The 18870-nt window shown below is 58.5% G+C and overlaps 2 protein-coding genes across 3 annotated transcripts; one reads left to right on the top strand and one right to left on the bottom strand.

Moving 5' to 3' along the window:
- Positions 1 to 137: 137 nt before the first annotated feature.
- CCT7 (chaperonin containing TCP1 subunit 7) lies at positions 138 to 15330 on the bottom strand. 2 transcript variants are annotated; one of them, XR_010361669.1, is made up of 13 exons: positions 15193 to 15330; positions 13639 to 13792; positions 11811 to 11917; positions 11035 to 11160; positions 10450 to 10502; positions 8596 to 8767; positions 7444 to 7608; positions 6432 to 6620; positions 5846 to 5943; positions 5060 to 5192; positions 3564 to 3770; positions 678 to 1423; positions 138 to 533 (listed from the first exon to the last, which is right to left on the bottom strand). XR_010361669.1 is itself a non-coding variant. In XM_064419187.1 (12 exons), exons 1-12 carry the CDS (start codon positions 15196 to 15198, stop codon positions 1193 to 1195), a joined length of 1641 nt encoding a protein of 546 aa, XP_064275257.1. In that variant the 5' UTR covers positions 15199 to 15330; the 3' UTR covers positions 138 to 1192. The 2 variants fall into 2 exon arrangements, 1 of the variants encoding a protein (XP_064275257.1); XM_064419187.1 differs by having other exon boundaries at positions 138 to 1423.
- Positions 15331 to 15438: 108 nt separating this feature from the next.
- PRADC1 (protease associated domain containing 1) lies at positions 15439 to 18492 on the top strand. Its single transcript, XM_064419182.1, has 5 exons — positions 15439 to 15533; positions 16432 to 16532; positions 16838 to 16947; positions 17575 to 17742; positions 17971 to 18492. The coding sequence occupies exons 1-5, from the start codon at positions 15482 to 15484 to the stop codon at positions 18089 to 18091; spliced, it is 552 nt and encodes a 183-aa protein (XP_064275252.1). The 5' UTR covers positions 15439 to 15481; the 3' UTR covers positions 18092 to 18492.
- Positions 18493 to 18870: the final 378 nt, after the last annotated feature.

Here is an 18870-nt window from a genome sequence, read left to right as displayed (position 1 = left end):
TGCCGGGAGTCTGCCCTGCCCTGCAGCACAGCACCTGCTTTGAAACAGGGCAAAACCCAGCCCAAAGGTTCATTTCCAACTCCAGTCCTGAGGCCTCCCCGTGTGGATGCAGCAGAGAACAGAGGACAAGCCCAATGTGCCACTGAGACCAACTCGTTTTATTGTGCTGGAGCTGGCTTCAAAGTGCCCAGCAGAACGAAACACAAACCAGTATAAATAGACCCCAAAGCCCCCTGCACTGGCTCCAGCCCCGAGGAGGGAAGGGTCCCCAGGAGGGAAAGGCCTGGAGGAGGGAATGCTCCTGGGGAGGGAAGGGGCCCCAGGAGGGAAGGGTCCTGAGGGAATGCCCACGCCAGCGAGGCAGCGCCAGGCAGGGCAGCTCCAGGGCTGTGGCTGCCAGCGCCAGGAGCTGCCTGTGACCACCAGGAGCTGCCTGTGACCACCAGGAGCTGCTCGTGACCACCAGGAGCTGCCTGTCACTGCCAGGAGCTGCTCGTGACCACCAGGAGCTGCCTGTGACCACCAGAAACTGCCTGTGACCACCAGGAGCTGCTCGTGACCACCAGAAACTGCCCGTGACCACCAGAAACTGCCGGCTCGTGACCACCAGGAGCTGCTCGTGACCACCAGGAGCTGCCTGTGACCACCAGAAACTGCTCGTGACCACCAGGAGCTGCTCGTGACCACCAGGAGCTGCTCGTGACCACCAGAAACTGCCCGCTCGTGACCACCAGGAGCTGCCTGTGACTGCCAGGAGCTGCCCGGGGCTGCCAGCCCTGGGCAGGGGCAGGAGCAGCACTGATCCCAGTGAGTTTGGGAGCTCAGTGGCGTGGGGCTGGCAGCCCCGGGGAGGAGCAGCCATTGATCCCAGGAGTTTGGGGCTGATCCCAGGGGTCGGGGCTCTCAGTGGCTGTGGGGCTGGCAGCCCCGGGCGGGATCAGCGCTGATCCCAGGGGTCGGGGCTCTCAGTGGTGTGGGGCTGGCAGCCCCGGGAAGGATCAGCGCTGATCCCAGGGGTTTGGGGCTCTCAGTGGCTGTGGGGCTGCCAGCCCCGGGCGGGATCAGCGCCGATCCCAGGGGTTTGGGGCCGATCCCAGGGGTTTGGGGCTCTCAGTGGCTGTGGGGCTGGCAGCCCCAGGAAGGATCAGCGCTGATCCCAGGGGTTTGGGGCTGATCCCAGGGCTCGGGGCTCTCAGTGGTTGTGGGGCCGGGCGCGCGCGCGGCCGCGGGGCGCGGCGGCAGGCCCGCTGTCCACGCTGGAGCGCGGGTTGCGGATGGTCTCGTCCACGGACACGACGAGGCACGCGGCCTCCGAGGCCGCCGTCAGCGCGTTGATGCGCACCACGGCCGGCTCCCACACGCACGCCGAGAAATTGTCAGCTATGTCCTCGTTGGTCACGTCCACGCCGTACCACATCCCGCCCTGGGGACAGAGGGACACATCAGTGACACGGCCTGCTGAGGGACAGAGGGACACGTCAGTGACACAGCTGCTGAGAGACAGGGGGACACATCAGTGACACGGGCCGCTGAGGGACAGAGGGACATGTCAGTGCCACAGCCTGCTGAGGGACACATCAGTGCCACAGCCTGCCCTGGGGGACAGAGGGACAGGGACCACTGCCACATCACACCCTGCATGACAGAGGAACAGGATCAGTGCCACATCCCGCTCTGGGGGACAGGGATCAGTGCCACATGCTGCCCTGGGGGACAGGGATCAGTGCCAGATTCCACTCTGCGGGACAGCGATCAGTGCCACATTCTGCTGAGGGACAGAGGGACACAGGGGTCAGTGCCCCATCCCACTCTGAGAGGACAGAGGGGACAAAGGGACAGGGATTGGTCATGGGGCTGGGTGGGACCTGGGGAAAGCCTGGAGGGAAGGCCAGGCAAAGGTGAAGGGAGAGGCAGGAGCCTCCCTCACATTCTGCTGTGAGGGAAAACACAAGAAATCCCAGCTGAGCAGTCCCTGCTTTCGGGGCCAGCAGTGCCTCATGAAGAGCAGGCTCCTTACAGTCTGGGATCACAGAATCCTGAGGCTGGAAAAGCCCTCCCACACCATCCAGTCCCAGCTGTGCCCCATCCCCACCTCATCCCCAGCCCAGAGCCCTGAGAGCCACCTCCAGCCTTTCCCTGGACACCTCCAGGGATGGGGGCTCCAAAGCTCCCTGGGCAGCCCCTGCCATGAAGCTGCAGAAGCCTCACAGACCTGACTCCCCCTCTGCTGCTGCCTGGGTTTGCACCCTCATTTTGGGGGACCCCCCCGAGCCCCAGCACCAGCAGCAGGGTGAAACATGTGGGGAATGACAGAACCAAGGGGCAGCCTCTGAGCCCTGGAGCTGGGATCTCCACAAGAGCACCACTCAGAACCCTCTGCCTGCAGCTCCCGTGTAAAACGCTCAGCTCAGCTGCCTCCTGCACCTGCCTCCTTTAATGTTTAACACAGCAGCTCCTTCCTGACAAGTGATGAGTTTTTAAGGAGCAAATCAGAACTCCCAGCTCAGGAAGTCACCTGACAGCTGGGATCAAAGGGAAAACAGCTCCTTTCCATTTACAGCCACTGTGCCAGGCCCACACCTGATGTGAAACAAACACGGAGTTTAATCAAAGGGGACACGGCTCCAACACGGGCTCAGCTGAGCTACACCAGCTCTGACAGGCCCCAGGGGGAACTGGGGAGAAAGAACCACACACCCTGCCTCTGGGATGCCCGGGTGCCTTAGGCTGAAAGGTGCAGCTGGGGGTGTGTATTCTATTACCTCCTGTCAGAGCTGGGGCAGTTCTCTGCTGCTCATGGGCAGTTTTATCCCTTCCACAGCCAATCCTCCCTCCAGGAGATATCCTCTGTTAATGGGCCATTAATTATTAATTATCTTCTGGTCATGGCCACTGAGTGTCCCTGCAGGGCTGATAAAATCCCATCATCCCATGGGGAGATGCTCTGCCCAGGGCAGGAGCCAAGCATTCCTACCTGGATACAATCTGAGCCTGGAACAGCACAGCAGCCTCTGCCCCCTGCATTCCCAGAGGAGCAGCTTTCTCCTGCCCTGCATTCCCACAGGAGCAGCTTTCTCCTGCCCTGCATTCCCACAGGAGCAGCTTTCCCCTGCCCTGCATTCCCACTGGAGCAGCTTTCTCCTGCCCTGCATTCCCACAGGAGCAGCTTTCTCCTGCCCTGCATTCCCACAGGAGCACCAGGCCCATCTCCAGCAGCCCTGGAGCTGCAGAGGAAAACTCCCCCCTTGTGCAGGATCCCTGCTCCAGCAGAAGCACAGCTGGCACTGCAGGAGGGCTGAGCCCCCATGGCATGGGACCCCTGACCCACAGGGGTTCAGCTCCTCTTTCTGACTCTGGCAGTGTTGTTTTTGTACTACTGCATTTGTATTTCTAATTTCCCTAGCAAAGAACTGTTATTCCTATTCCCATACCTTTGCCTGAGAGCCCCTTAATTTCCAAATTACAATAATTTGGAGGGAGGGGGTTTGCATTTCCCATTTCAGGGCAGCTCCTGCCTTCCTCAGCAGCCACCCGGCCTTTCGAAGCACGGCCCCGTGCCCTACCTGGGCGTGCTTGGCGCGCAGCTTGTTGAGGATGTTGGTGGCGTCGAAGCCGGCGTTGTCGCACAGCTGCCGGGGGATGATCTCCAGGGCCTTGGCGTAGGCGCCGATCAGCAGCTGCTGCTTGCCCGGGATGGTGCGCGAGTAGTCCCGCAGGAACTTGGACAGCTCCATCTCGATGGCGCCGCCGCCCGCCACCACCGAGTCGTTCTGCATGGGGCACAGCACAGGGGCTGCTGGGGTGCTGCAGCCCTGCAGGCGTGGTACTGCACAGCCCCCGGCACTGCACAGCCCTGCAGGCACGGCACTGCACAGCCCTGCAGGCATGGCACTGCACAGCCCTGCAGGCGTGGTACTGCACAGCCCATGGCACTGCACAGCCCCGGGCACTGCACAGCCCTGCAGGCATGGCACTGCACAGCCCATGGCACTGCACAGCCCCGGGCACTGCACAGCCCTGCAGGCACGGCACTGCACAGCCCATGGCACTGCACAGCCCCGGGCACTGCACAGCCCTGCAGGCATGGCACTGCACAGCCCATGGCACTGCACAGCCCTGCCAGCCCTGCCAGCCCATGGCAATGCACAGCCCTGCAGGCATGGCAAACCACAGCTCTGCCAGCCCATGGCAATCCCCAGCCCTCCCAGCCCATGGCACTGCACAGCCCTGCCAGCCCCAGCCCTGGTGCTGCTGTCCCTGGGACTGTCTGCCAGGAACACACCAAGAACCTGCAGTGGCAGCTCCAGCAGCACAGCCCAGCTGTGCACAAGAGAAAGGGTGGTTTGGGGACGCTACACCCAAAGGAAGGGATGGCAGCTCACAGCCAGCTCGGGCCAGGGAAACTTCCTCACTCTCATAAAGCATCCAAAATTAAAGATATTGGCTGCAGCACCTTGCAGCTCAGTTCTGCTGCTTTTCCAGGAAAGAGATCTGGATGTCCTTTCTAAAAGCAACAACTCCAAAACTCCTGACATGATTCTCCACAGCCCCTCAGGACATGCAGCCTCAGGGCTGCTTTTAACCAGAAGCCCTTCCTACAGTGACACGTTCTTGTGTAACCCAGAGCTTGGCAGCATCACCCAGGATCAAACACACATCCAGAGAAGGCTTGGACTTCTCCTGGTGCCCCCAGCCTGCCCTCAGAGCCACGGGACTGTCATGCCCTCAGACTGGGCACAGGGGTCAAGTGGCTCTATGGCATGGACACACATGTGCCATCAATCTGCTGTTCCATCTCCTGAAGGTCCACCCAGCACAGCCAGGAGATCGTTCCCTTTAGGATGGAGCAAACATGAGGGACAGCTGCACAGAAGTGCAGGTGAAGCCCAGGCATGCCTGGAGAGCAGCTGCAAACGCTGCCAGAGCCACGCTGAGCTGGCCAAGGAGCTGCACTCGAGGGAACCCACGAGATGTGCTCACTGTGCAGAGCCCCCAGCCAAGCCCTGGGTGTGTGAGGGGCGTCCAGCAGCCCGGGCAGGGCAGGGCAGGCAGGGCTCACCTTGATGGCCCTCCTGACGATCATGATGGCGTCGTGCAGGGAGCGCTCCGTCTCCTCCATGAACTGCTCGGCGCCCCCGCGCAGGATGATGGTGCACGTCTTGGCCTTGGGGCAGCCCGTGAAGAAGTTGTACCTGCCACGGGGAGGGTGTGGCATGGGGGAGCTGCTGCTGGACGGGCAGTGTGGCACACAGCCAGCCCTGCAGCCGCGGCCCCTCGCAGCCCCAGCGCATCCTGGGCCCAGGAGAGCAGGGCCAGGGAACACGGAAGTGACATTCCAGATAATCCAGGAAAATCCGTTCTCTTCCTGCTGCCAGGGATCCACACTGAACTGGTGATCCCAGTTTGCACTTGGCAGGAGCACAGAGGACAGCAGCCAGCTCCAAACAGGACTGGAAGGACCCCAGTGTACCATCCCCAGCTTCTCCTGCACTGACAGGGAAGCATCAAGCTGGAACATCACAGAAGTGCCACCATCAACCCCAAAATGTGGTGGTTTTCCATTGCAAATGCAACAATACCACTGGCCTTTTTACAAGGCACTGCAGAATAAATGTTTTTTAAAAGCTTTTATAAGAGGTAGGATCTTAATGAAATCTTGCTCCTGCCCCCTCCCTCAGCCTCAAACAGCAGCTTCTGGCTACAGTAACATATACATTTTGTAACAACCTTCTTTTCCTCTCAACAGCTTGAGAGATGTTGACCCTGCCAACACTTTGACCCCAACTTTTCCACCTACTATGAGAGTGCTTGCACAGCACCACAGGTTTGCAGCTGGTGTTGTTACCTCTCTCCCCCAATCTGGGTCTCCTCAAAGAGCTCACAGCGGCCCAGCACATCATCCGACAGGGCATTGACACTGGTCTGGATGGATCCCCCACAGGCCTGCAGGGAAAGGGGACAAACATGGAATTACCACTGCTGACAACCCACACCAACCTCCCAGCAGGCTCCACTCTTCAGGGACAGCCCAGCTGTTGAGCTGGTGCAAACCCATCCTGCAGATTCAGGAAAACCCTTCTCCCTCCCTCCCCTCACAGGGACCCAGGCCAACCCTCAACAGCAAAATAAGTTCATGCAGCTTCAAGGTGCTGACTCACAGGCTCCAGAGTCCAGGAGATACACAAAAACAACTCAGGAAAAAACCCACTCATGATGGAAAAGAGAAGAACTCAGGAAAATAGACCTCTACTGATGTACTGATCAGATCTTTGTATGTAACACCAGGGTGTGACTGCTCACCCACCAGGGAACAGCCCTGTCCTTTCAAACCCCTGTGAGGAGCAGTGCCATCAGCGAGCAGCTGTTTGGGAATGCCCAGCCTGGGCTGTCAGAACCTTGCCAAGGCTTTCCTCCAAGCCAGGGCAGCTCACCATCATGGTCCTCTTGAGATCCTCCTCGGGGACGCGGCCGGCACAGAACATGTCCCTGTCTGCGAAGTACTGGGTGGCCACGTCCCCAATGGGCAGCTTGGACAGCACCACCTTGGCTCCTGACTTGTGGATTTTGTCCAGTTTGTCATACAGGATGTTCCACTCTGCGTCCACGATGGCCTGGTAGTCCTGGCAGAGGACAGAGAGGTGTTCTGTGCCAGGGGATGGCCCAGGTGCAGCCCTGGCACAGAGTCTCGAGGGCCCTGCTCCACGGCACTGCCCAAAAGGCTCCTTCAAGCCCAGGAGCTCTTGCAGCACTCTGGGCACTGCTGCATGAGCTGTCCCTGCAAGGCCACTTGTCAGCCCCAAGGCAGTCACCCCAGAGCTGGTGGTGGCAGCTGGGGCACAGTGACAGCTCACCAACGTGTCCTGACCCTGCTGTGCTTCCCAGCCTGCTGGAGCCCCATTCCCAGGGCAGCACAGCCCACCAGGTGTTCCCAAAGGTGAAGGATGGGCAGAAGGCAAACTCATTTATCATGGAATGGTTTGGGTGGGAAGGAACCTTTAAAGGTCATCCAGTGCCACCCTCTGCCACAGGCAGGGACACCTTCTGCCATCCCAGGCTGCTCCCAGCCCCAATGTCCAACCTGGCTTTGGGCACTGCCAGGGATCCAGGGAAAGCCACAGCCAATCTGGGAATTCCAGCCCAGCCCCTGCCCACCCTCCCAGCCAGCAATTCCTTGCCAAGATCCCAGCCCAATCTCCCCTTGGCCAGTGGCAGCCATTCCCTGTGTCCTGTCCCTCTGTCCCTTGTCCCCAGTCCCTCTGCAGCTCTCCTGGAGCCCCTGCAGGGACTCTGAGCATTCCCTGGAATTTTCCCTTCTCCAGGGGAACATTCCCAGCTCTCCAGCCTGGCTCCAGCCCTCTCAGCATCTCTGGCCCTCCCAGGGGATGAGCAGCCCCGGGTGTCACAGGGATGAGGAAGCAGGCCAGGCTCCCCTGGGGCTCTTACCTCCACCGTGTTCACTCTGACCTCGGCGTTGTCCTTCTCAGCTTTGAGCTCCAGCTCCACGTTGAGCAGGGCGATTTTGGGGGACTGGTACTTCTTGGGCTGCATCTCAAACCCAGCGTAGGAGAAGGTTTTCTTAAAGGCAACTCCAGCCACCAGCTGTGAGTCCTGGAACGCAGGGATCTGCCTCAGGCTCAGCCCCCAAGGCTTTCTGCACAGGGTTAATAACAACTCCCCCAGGACACTCCCTGCTCCCAGAGGCCTCATTTACAAAGCCTTCCCAGCACTGTCTCCTTTGATTAACCCACTTTCAGAGGAAATAAGCAGCAAGGATTTCTTTCAGCTCACAAAAGCAGCTTCCTCTCTATCCTTCAAAACTCCACAGCCAAGAATTCCGCACGGAATCTAAAAACCAAGGAATGGTGCAACCAGTTCCCTCCCTGATCTCTCTCCCATTCCTCCCCTTTGAACTTTTGGGTATTTCCCATCCACAGCCCCACTGGGGGCTGGCTTTTGCTCTGGTTTGTCTTTCCAAGTTCCATCACCACCTCCTGGATTTTCTGCAGCAGGACAGTCCTGTCCAACACCATTCCCTGGCACGAGCTCCTCAATTTCCTGGGTGAAGAAACCAGGATGTGAATCTCCCTCTCCACAGGGGCTGTCCCTCAGCCAGGATCAATCCCCTACCCCATATCCAGGTGCAGTCCCACACACAACAGGTTCTCCAGCACTGAGGCATAAACCACACATCCCACCTGCCCTGCCCACCACTAAATCAGCTCCATGAGGTTTGCCTTGCATTTTTCCCAACCCAGTAATCCTACATGCAACCAGGAGTTTTAGATCCAGAAGGAACAAAGACTTCCCACCAAAAAAAAAAACAAAACAAAAAATTATTTATGGAGAGATAGATGGAATTTTATCAGTAACAACTTGCTGCACTGAGGTGAAGAGTGTGTTTAGCCCAAAACCCAGAAATTCTACCTATGGAAAAGAAACCCTGCTAAGCTTCCTCCTCACACCAACAGCTTTGTTCCACTTTGGGAATTCCCCCAACAGTAACTGTCAAGCCAGGCTGCACTTCTGCTAGAGCCAAGGCACCATCAGAGCTGGGATCCCTGTCTCCCACCCCTTCAGGAAGGCTCCAGCACTTACCTCCAAAGCTCCTCCTTGCACCTTCTTTATCCCGATCATCTTGAGCTGCAACAAGTCATCCAACATCATCACAGCATCTACAACCATCTTGGAGAAAAACTCCTTGCTCTGGGAGATGAGCTTGGAGCTCAGGGCTGTAGCTGCACACTTTTCCAGGAGACTCCTCTGCTCACTGCAGAAAGGGAAAGGAAAAACAAAGATTTGGTCACCTGCCAGACCTTCTCACAATCCCCAAACACCATATGTGGGTTTGTTAATCACAGGTTTAACCTGGAAAATACCTTTAGGATCATTCAGTCCATCACTGCCAAGGCCACCACTGCCCCTGTCCCCAAGTGCCACATCCACAGGGCTCTGAAATCCCCCAGGGATGGGCACTCCACCCCTGCCCTTTCCATCAGGAATTTCCCAGTGCCCACCCTGAGGCTCCCCTGAGGCCGTTCCCTCTGCTCCTGTCCCTGTTCCCTGGAGCAGAGCCCGACCCCCCCGGCTGTCCCCTCCTGGCAGGAGCTGTGCAGAGCCACAAGGGCCCCTGAGCCTCCTTTGCTCCAGGCTGAGCCCCTTCCCAGCTCCCTCAGGGATTCTGCAGCCCCTTCCCAGCTCCCTCAGGGATTCTGCAGCCCCTTCCCAGCTCCTCAGGGATTCTGCAGCCCCTTCCCAGCTCCCTCAGGGATTCTGCAGCCCCTTCCCAGCTCCCTCAGGGATTCTGCAGCCCCTTCCCAGCTCCCTCAGGGATTCTGCAGCCCCTTCCCAGCTCCCTCAGGGATTCTGCAGCCCCTTCCCAGCTCCCTCAGGGATTCTGCAGCCCCTTCCCAGCTCCCTCAGGGATTCTGCAGCCCCTTCCCAGCTCCCTCAGGGATTCTGCAGCCCCTTCCCAGCTCTGCTCCCTGCCCTGGCCATGCTCCAGCCCCTCAGGGTCTGTCTTGTCAGGAAGGGCCCAAAATCCCCTCTGGCAGAGGCAAAGATCAGCTCCCTCCTGTCCATGGGGAGAACAAGGCACAAACCCCAGACTGACAAATCCCAGTCTCCTTTTCAGACCTCAAGCATCAGCCCAGCATGAGGCTGATCAGCTCTCATGCACCTAAAATCAGAAAAGAGCAGGTGCTCTCCTTCATCCCGAGGCAGGAAGATGTTTCTGAAACCCTCTAAAGGCAGCACATCCCCTGAACTACTAACTCAGGTAGCACCTGTGCAGCAGTGGGTGACACAGGGAGATGTGGAGATGTGGATCCAGCTGCCAGGCTCTGTCCCCTATGGGAACCACTCCATTTCTCATCACAAGGCCACATTTGGGGTATTTTTTCCCAGCAATTTTTAAAATTAGGTTTGGACAACCCATTTTGGTTTATTCAAGATGCTTATGAAGTTGAAATACTTCCAATTAACTGCAGGTATCAGCAAGGTCAAGTGGACATGAGCTTAAAATCCAGGGAGAAAAGGAACTGCAGCATTTCAGCTCAGCTGAAGGGATCACTGCTGTGAGCTATCTACCTTGGTGTGTGACAGCTAAAAGGGGATCTGATCCTCAGGAACTGCTGAGATTTAACACTGCCACTGACTGCAGCAAGAGCTCCAAGGCTCCACCCTGCAAAAAAGAAATCAGGCCACTTCTTTTGGTGCCCAGCTTCCTCCATGAGCACTGGGACACTGCCCTACATCATCCCTGCACCAGGTGGGAGCCCAGCACTGCCCTGGAGGAGCAGGAAATTCCAGGGAAACTGGAATAACCCCCTTGGGGGGCTGCAGCTCCAGGTCCCACTGGAGATGTCAGCCAGAGCACAGAACCCAGGAGCACCCTCACAGCAGCCAGCTGGGGCCCAGAACACAACCAGGTCACCTCCAAGGGAAACTTACTCTTTATCCTCCTTCTTCACAGAGACAGCGATGTCTTTGATCTTGTTCACAGCCTGGCAAAAAGGCAACAGCTGGATTAATGATTTATGCTCCCGAGCTGCTGAGACCTCCAACCCCCTCTTTGTATTTTATCTTTTGTTCTCTGCACCGACGTCACTGAAGTTCCAAGTGTTTAAGTTATTCCACCCCTGCCAGTGCAGTAATTCCAAGGAATACACCAATACATGAGGAGTGGGAGGAGGCTCAGAGCTGCTCTGCTGCTTCTGTCTTCAGCAGAGACCCCAGGAATCAAAGGGCTATTGAGGAGTGAACCTCCAAAAATCAGTTAATGGGACCAACAGGCTCCAGGAGACACACAGGTTACTATGAAGCAGAAAACAGGAGGAGCAGGAGAATGGGAAACGAGTTTTTACATTTCTTCCTTGGAAAAAACCCAGAGGAGGTGACAGCACTGCAGAGGTAACAGCAAGCCTGGCACAGAGAGGCAGTGCTGCTGGCAGGGAGGCAGCAGGAGATGGCTGCTGGCCCTCCCCAGGCCCATTCCCAGGGCTGCCCTGGCAGGGTGTCTGTCCTGCCGTGCCTCACCAGCTGCGTGGCCGTGCGGAAGGCGCGGATGATGATCTGGGGATGCAGCCCCTCCTCCACGTAGGGCTTCACCTGCTTCAGGAACTCAGCTGCCAGCAGGGTCACAGACGTGGTGCCATCACCCACCTGCAGGGACAGGGGACACTGTCACCCCCACGCTGCAGACACTGCCTGAGAGCAGCTGCAAAAGCTCTCCAGAGCTTCCAGGGAAAGCAGAGCTTGGGATTTTCTCCGCTCACAGATTTGTGGCTGAATTCCTCAGTGATTCCCACTGGGTGGGAAGGGACCTCAAAGCCCATCCAGTGCCACCCTCTGCCAGGGGCAGGGACACCTTCTGCCATCCCAGGCTGCTCCCAGCCCCAATGTCCAGCCTGGCCTTGGGCACTGCCAGGGATGCAGGGGCAGCCACAGCTGCTCTGGGAATTCCAGCCCAGCCCTGCCCACCCTCCCAGCCAGCAATTCCTTGCCAAGATCCCAGCCCAATCTGCCCTTGGCCAGTGGCAGCCATTCCCTGTGTCCTGTCCCTCTGTCCCTTGTCCCCAGTCCCTCTGCAGCTCTCCTGGAGCCCCTGCAGGCCCTGCCAGGGGCTCTGAGCTCTGCCTGGAGCCTTCCCTTCTCCGGGGAACATTCCCAGCTCTCCAGCCTGGCTCCAGAGCAGGCAGAATAAACCCCAGCAGCCCAAGATCAATTCCCAGCAGCCAACACGGAGCCCAGGGCAGCACTGCCTCTCAGGCTGCCCCGTGTTCCACCCCAGCACAGCCAGGCTCCCCCCCCACCTCGGCATCCTGGGACTTGGCGATGTCCACCAGGGTCTTGGCGGCAGGGTGGACAACGTCCAGCAGCTTCAGGATGGTGGCCCCGTCATTGGAGATGGTGGCTTTGCCTGGGGGGCACGCAGGAAAAGAAGTTAAAGGCAGCTTTACACGAGCAGGGGCAAAGCCATGTCTCTGGGGGCTCTCAGGAGATCTCAGCAGGTTCCCCTGCTCCCCCAGAACTGAGTCCTGTCAGCCCATTGTGGAGCAGGTTCAGTGAGGTCAGTCTGAGAGCAGAACAAGTTTCCACACCAACAAAGGTTTGGAATTCAGTGCCCTCTTCTCAAAGGCCTCCCCAGACAGATAAAACCATATTCTAGTCTGAGATTCTCATGAAGAAAGAGCTTAGAAATCGTATCAGTTATCATAGGAGGACTTTAAACGCAATTATCCTTTTGAACAAGGATTTACTACAGTTCCTATCTGTAAAAACTAAAGGATTCTTACATTTTCACTCCACCCTTCAGGAACAAAAATAGTAATTAATTAGTTCGATGACTTCATACAAGTCTTTTTAGAGTGGTGGCAAAGCTAATCTCTTAAATCACACTCAAAAAAAAAAAAAGATTAAAAATCAACCCAGGAACATCTACTGACCTCACACCTTAACACTCAGCCACAACTGCTGAGTAACTCCAGAGGAATCATGAGCCTCATTTAAAAACATAGATAACCAAAAATACCTGAAGGCAGGTTCAAGCCTCTCTGCTTCTGTCTGGCACAGACTTACACTGGATGCATCCAAGTGATGCCTTAGGTTTTAATTTTGTATTTTTCACATTCTGTGCTGCTTTAGTGTGTGGGTCTGAGCTTCACATGAGGGGATGGTGAGCTCTGTGCACAGAGCAGGGAGACAAAACAATTCCTGCTCCAGCTGGGACCAAGGACAAATGATCCAAATCTCAGCCCAGGAGCACAAACAACAGCAGAATGAAGAGAAAAAAAACCAGGATAAGACTATAACCTAAACCTGGAATTGGACAATGAACTGCAATGTGCACATGGAGCAGAGCTGAGCCCAGGGAGAGACCCCGGCAGCGCTCGAGCATTTTGGGACCATTTGGGTTCATTTTGGGACCATTTTGGGTTCATCTTGGTTCATTTTGGGACCATTTGGGTTCATTTTGGGTGCATTTTGGGACCATTTTGGGTTCATCTTGGTTCATTTTGGGACCATTTGGGTGCATTTTGGGACCATTTTGGGTTCATCCTGGGTTCATTTTGGGACCATTTGGGTTCATCTTGGGACCATTTTGGTTCATCTTGGGTTCATTTCGGGACAATTTTGGGTTCACCTTGGGTTCATTTTGGGACCATTTTGGTTTCATCTTGGGACAATTTTGGTTCATCTTGGGTGCATTTTGGGACCATTTTGGGTTCATCTTGGGTTCATTTTGGGTTCACCTTGGGTTCATTTTGGGACCATTCTGGTTTCATCTTGGGACCATTTTGGTTCCCCTTGGGTTCATTTTGGGACCATTTGGGTTCACCTTGGGTGCAGCCCTGGCTGGGCTCTTGTGCTGCCCAAGGTGGATCCATGGAGGAGATCCTTTGAATAAATCCCTGCTTTATCCTGTAACTCTGTCTGCTCTCTGTTCCAGCTCAGCCCTCCCAAGGCATCCCACCCCCTGACTGTGCATCCCCGCAGGTGCCCTGGGGAGCAATCAGAATCCTCAGGCTGGAGTGGCAATCGTCCTGCCTCCTGCAGGGGACACGGGGTGCTGTGGTGACCCCGAGGCAGAGCTGCAGCAGGCCAGGGGTGGCCCCAGCTGGCAGGCAGCAGCGGCCGTACCGCGGTCGTCCACGATGAGCTTGTCCATGCCGCGCGGGCCCAGCGTGGTGCGCACGGCCTCGGCGATCACCTGGCACGCGTTGATGTTGCTGACCAGCTGCGGGATGCCCTGCGAGGTGTCCGTGCCCTCCTTCAGCAGGATAACCGGCGTGGGCTGCGGGCAGGAGCACAGCACAGCTGTTAGCCCGGCAGCCCGCAGCACACTCCCGACAGCCCAGAAGGCAGGAGCGTGAGGAAAAAGGCCAAAACCACAGATTTGTTGTAATTCCTGTGGCCCGCACCACCCAGCTGCTTTCCACTGCTCCCGCAGCACTGGGAATTCACAACTGCTCCAGCACAGGCCCAGGGACACACAGAACTGCCCCAAAAATAACAGGGCAGAACCACTGAGGTTCTGATCTGAACCTGGAGGAGACAGAGCTTGCAGGAATCACAGAGACAGTGAGGAACCAAACAGATCTGGGTGGTGAGAGCACCAGAGCAGCTGTGGCTGCCCCTGGATCCCTGGCAGTGCCCAGGCCAGGCTGGACACTGGGGCTGGAGCACCCGGGACAGTGGGAGGTGTCCCTGCCATGGCAGGGGTGGCACTGGGTGGGATTTGGGGTCCCTTCCAACCCAAACCATTCCATGAGTGCTGCAACCATCCCACAGGCAGAGCCCAAACACTGCCCAAATTTGGGATGCACTGGCACAGAACTGCTGCCAGCAGGCCCAGAGCAGAACTGAGCTGTGCTTGGTGCACTGAGGGGTCACAGGCACAGGAAAAGGAGCTACTGCAGAGGGGTCAGTGATGGGCACAAAGAGCATCCTTGGGCTCTGGAGCATCTCTCCTATGAGGACAGACTGCAGGAGCTGGGCCTGCTTAGGCTGCAGAAGGGAAGGCTGAGAGGGATCCCATCAATCCATACAAACCTCTCCGGGGCGGTGCCAAAAAGTTGGTGCCAGACTTTTTGGTGATGCCCAATAACAGGACACAAATTAAAACACAGCAAGTTTCACCTCAACATGAGGAAGAGCTTCTTGCCAGGGAGGGTGACAGCGCCCTGGGGCAGCTGCACAGGGAGGGCCTGGAGTCATCCCAAAACGTCCCCGTGTCACCTGTCCCAGTGACCCTGCCCGGGCAGGGGGCTGAACAGTGATCTCCCACCCTACTCTGTGATCCCTGAAACCCGGAGATTGTGTGGAAGAGAACGCACAGCTTTCCTCCACACCCAGCAGGGCAGAAACCCCATGGGGAAAGCACCCGTTTGTCCCGGGGGCAATCAGGCTGGACACAGCTCCGGCATCACCGCGGGGCCGGGCGGGGCCGGGCGGGGCCGGGCGGGGGCTGCGGAGCGGACGGAGCTCGGGGCTGCCCGCTCCCATCCCCGCAGCCATGGCAGCCCGGCTCCCGCCAGGCCTGCCCCCGGGGCGGCTCCATCCGCGCGGCCCGGCCCGCCGCCACCCGCCTCGGCGGCTCCCCGGGGGCCGGCGGGGGCCCTGCGGCACGGCGGGCCGCGGGCACGGCGGCGGACGGCGGCCGATGGCGGCGGATGGCGCGGGGCGCTCACTCACCATCATCCTGGCGGCTGCTGGCTCCCGGCCCCACAATGCACCGCGCACGCCCAGAACCTTCCCGGGGGCGGGCCGGCGAGGGAGCACTATTTGGCAGGCAGGGAAGAGGGCGCGCAGCGCGGGAAGCGGAATGGAGCACTATTTGGCAGCGAGCGCCGCGGTGACAGCCAGCCGCCCGCGCCGGCCCGCGCGTGATTGATGGCGGCGCAGACCAATAGGAAGGAGCGCGGTGAGACCATCCGCCAATGGGGAGCGCGGGGCGGGCCGGTGGGCGGGGCGCGGCGCAGCCATGCTGCTCTGGCTCTGGCTCTGGCTCTGCGTCTGCTGCTGGCCGGCCCGCGGTGAGTGAGGGACGGGGGAGGCGCGGAGCGGGGACAGCGCCCGGGCCGGGCCGGGCCACCGGGCCCCGCACCCGGGCCGCGCACACACCCCAGGCACCGCGGGCCGGCCGCCTCCCGCTCGGCGCACCGGGATCCCGGTGTGTTTCCTCTCCTGTGTGTGTATCCCGGTGTGTTTCCTCTCCTGTGTGTGTATCCCGGTGTGTTTCCCCTCCTGTGTGTGTATCCCGGTGGGATTTCGGGTGCATTTCCCCTCCTGCACCCCAGTCCGGGTGCATTTCCCCTCCTGCACCCCAGTCCGGGTGCATTTCCCCTCCTGCACCCCAGTCCGGGTGCATTTCCCCTCCTGCACCCCAGTCCGGGTGCATTTCCCCTCCTGCATGCCCGTCCTGGTGCAATTCCCCGGTGCAGCTCGCCCCAGTTGCATTTGCCCACGCCAGTCCAGCAGCATTTCCTCTGGGGGGGCTCTGAGCCCCCTGGATCTCCCCTCTGACCCAGGTGCATTTCCCACCACTGCGGCCCAGCTCCAGTGCATTTCCTGCTGCATCCTAACCCAAGTGCATTTTCACTCCCAGTTGTGTGTTTCCCCTGTGCTCCCCTCGGCCTGGGTGCCTAGCACCCCTCTCCCCTCCATGGCCCAGCTGCACTTTCCCTTCAGCACCCCAGTCCCAGTGCTTTTCTCGCTCCCATCCCCTCTCAGCCCCTGGGAACTGCCACACCTGCCCTTGGAACACCCCAAAACCTTTGGGGAGTTTTGGGTCCTGGGCCCAGCCGGGATTTGGCATTGCTGGAGGGCCTGTTCTCTCCCCCATGGTTCAGGAGTGATAAGTGGGACTTTTCCCCTTTTTTCAGGGACTTTGCCCTTAGTTTCCCTTGCCTCAGCTGTTCCTTTCACCCCCAGGACTGCGCATCCATGAGTATTTGTACTTCCAAGTGCTGAGCCCCGGGGACATCCGCTACATCTTCACTGCCACCCCAGCCAAGGATTTCGGAGGCGTGTTTGTAAGTATTAAAAACTGAACCTGCCACTTTGGCTCCCTGCATGCCAATATTGCTCCTTGGTGGGACCCAGTGCTTTGGGGTTTTCATTGAAATGGAGCTCACTGCTCTTGCACGAGCATCCTCGGCAGGATTCCAGAGGCGGGGATTGGCCCCGGGGCTGGCTCTGAGCGTCCCTGAACCCGGGAGCCCAGAATCTCCCCCGAGCAGCCCCCGAGGGACGAGCGGGGTGTGGGACAGCCCACGCGGGCAGGGCTGGGCCGGGAGCAGCTCCATGGCCCGGCTCAGCCCCGCCTGTCTCCTCGGAGAACACAAGGTACGAGCAGATCCACCTGGTGCCGGCGGATCCCCCGGAGGCCTGTGGAGAGCTGAACAATGGGGTCTTCATCCAGGACCAGATCGCCTTGGTGGAGAGGGGGTACGTCTGCGTCATGGCAGCTGCTGGGGGACCCTGCTGGGCAGGAGGGGAGCGCTGGCCACACCTCCCCATCACCTCCAGATCCATCCTGTGCCTTTCCCCACACGGATAAACCAGGAAAATGCGAGGGTGTTCCTAGCCTGGAGAATTGCAGCTTGTGTTTTTTAGCCTGTGGTAAGGTAGAAAAAAACGCTGTCTGGGTTCAGACTGAGAGAGTAGGCTTAAATTAGACAGTGGCAAAGAAACTCCTCTCTGTGAGCAGTGAGGCCCTGGCAAAGGTTGCCCAAAGAAATTCTGAATGCCTCATATCCCTGGAGGTGTCCAAGACCAGGCTGGACATTGGGACTTGGAGCACCCTGGGAAGGTGTCCCTGCCATGGCAGGGGTGGCACTGGATGAGCTTTAAGCTCTTCTAACCCAAACCATTCCAAATTTTATTTCAAGTTTTTTAGGAGTGTGGGTGGCTTGTACCTAAAACCAGACTCAGAGGAGCAGGGTTTGGAGGAGGTGTGGAATCAGGGAGACAATCCCCAGTCAGGCTGTCTCCAGGCCAGCTCTGGCAGGCGCAGGCTCTGGAGCTGCCTGTGGCCACCGCAGCTGGTGACAGTGGGGTCCCCCTGTGGCCCAGGGGCTGCTCGTTCCTGTCCAAGACACGAGTGATCCAGGAGCACGGCGGGCGGGCCGTCATCATCGCTGACAACGCCTATGACAACGACAGCTTCTACATCGAGATGATCCAGGACAGCTCCCGGCGCACGGCCGACATCCCCGCGCTCTTCCTGCTGGGCAGGGACGGGTACGTGCCAGGCTGCCTGCCCGGGTGGCACAGCTCACAAACGGCCGAGTGACAGCCTTGTCCCTCGCAGCAGGGAGGTCCCAGCTGGGCCTGGCTTTGGGAGCCACGTTTTGCATGGATTCAGTCCTGCTCAGCAGGCAGCTGGAGCTGGGCTGTGCTTTGTGCCCAGGTCTGGCTGCACTGCCAGCCCTGGCAGCCTGGGAACAGCTGTCACCCTCCATCCCCCAGGTACATGATCAGGCGCTCCCTGGAGCAGCACGGGCTCCCCTGGGCCGTCATCTCCATTCCTGTCAACGTCACCAGCATCCCCACCTACGAGATGATGCAGCCCCCCTGGACCTTCTGGTAGCAGCTGGAGGCTGTGGTGGATCGAGGCCTTCCTGGTGCGTCCCAGGATCTTGCCCTAAGGACCAGGTTTGAGGAAAGGATCCCAGCGTGCTCCAGAGATCCCGCTGGATTCGGCCACAGGGAGATCTTCCTGCTGGCACCGGTGCGTGGCCAAGGGCAAACACCAGTGCCAGGGGGAACCCTGAGCCAGGCACCGGGCTGTGACTGTGTGGGAGGGGGGTGAGGGCCCAGAGCAGGCCAGCACCTCCCTGGAAACATTTGACGTTGTGCTGCTGATTTGGAGGGATGCAGGACTGGCAGGGATGGGGAGAGCGATAGAGGCTTGGTCTGTTCCAGCACGGCTCACCTGATGTCTGTGTATTTTTGTCTGAGCTAATGAAGTCTGAGTAAGTTTTAGAGAAAGGGAAGTTTCTCTTTTATTTCCAGCAGTCAGCAGATGTTGGGATAAATCTCATCCTCAAATTTTTTACCAGTAAAATTCTCCAAATGCCTCCTGCAGCTGGGGCAGGGCTCAGTCAGAGCTGCATGGGACAGCACAGCCTCCAGCAGGGATGGGCTGGTCACAAATCCAGAGCCCACACTTGAAGGTGTCTGTTCCCTGAGCCCTGTGTCCCGGGTCACAGCCCACTCAGCACCCAGCAATACAAAGCACAGGTCCCCAGCTGTCACCAGTCTCGGTTTATTAGGAACACTGAAGGGGATGTGGCCCTGGTAAGGCTGGGGACAAGCAGCGGGAGGCAGGGTTGGCAGTGATGGCAGTGCCACAGGTGTGCCACCCTC

Source organism: Passer domesticus, chromosome 4 (assembly GCF_036417665.1).
Source record: "Passer domesticus isolate bPasDom1 chromosome 4, bPasDom1.hap1, whole genome shotgun sequence".
Taxonomy (NCBI): Eukaryota; Metazoa; Chordata; class Aves; order Passeriformes; family Passeridae; genus Passer; species Passer domesticus.
This window is presented reverse-complemented; position numbering and strand designations above follow the sequence as displayed.

Bases quoted from the DNA above. Each gene is read 5' to 3' on its own strand.
- PRADC1 (XM_064419182.1), top strand. From the start codon at position 15,482: ATGCTGCTCTGGCTCTGGCTCTGGCTCTGCGTCTGCTGCTGGCCGGCC. The intron at 16,533-16,837 runs GTAAGTATTAAA...GTCTCCTCGGAG, and splicing joins AGGATTTCGGAGGCGTGTTT to AACACAAGGTACGAGCAGAT. The intron at 16,948-17,574 runs GTACGTCTGCGT...CCTGTGGCCCAG, and splicing joins ATCGCCTTGGTGGAGAGGGG to GGGCTGCTCGTTCCTGTCCA.
- CCT7 (XM_064419187.1), bottom strand. The intron at 11,918-13,638 runs GTACGGCCGCTG...CGTGCCCCCCAG, and splicing joins GCTCATCGTGGACGACCGCG to GCAAAGCCACCATCTCCAAT. The intron at 5,944-6,431 runs GTGAGCTGCCCT...CTTTCCCTGCAG, and splicing joins ATCTCAAGAGGACCATGATG to GCCTGTGGGGGATCCATCCA.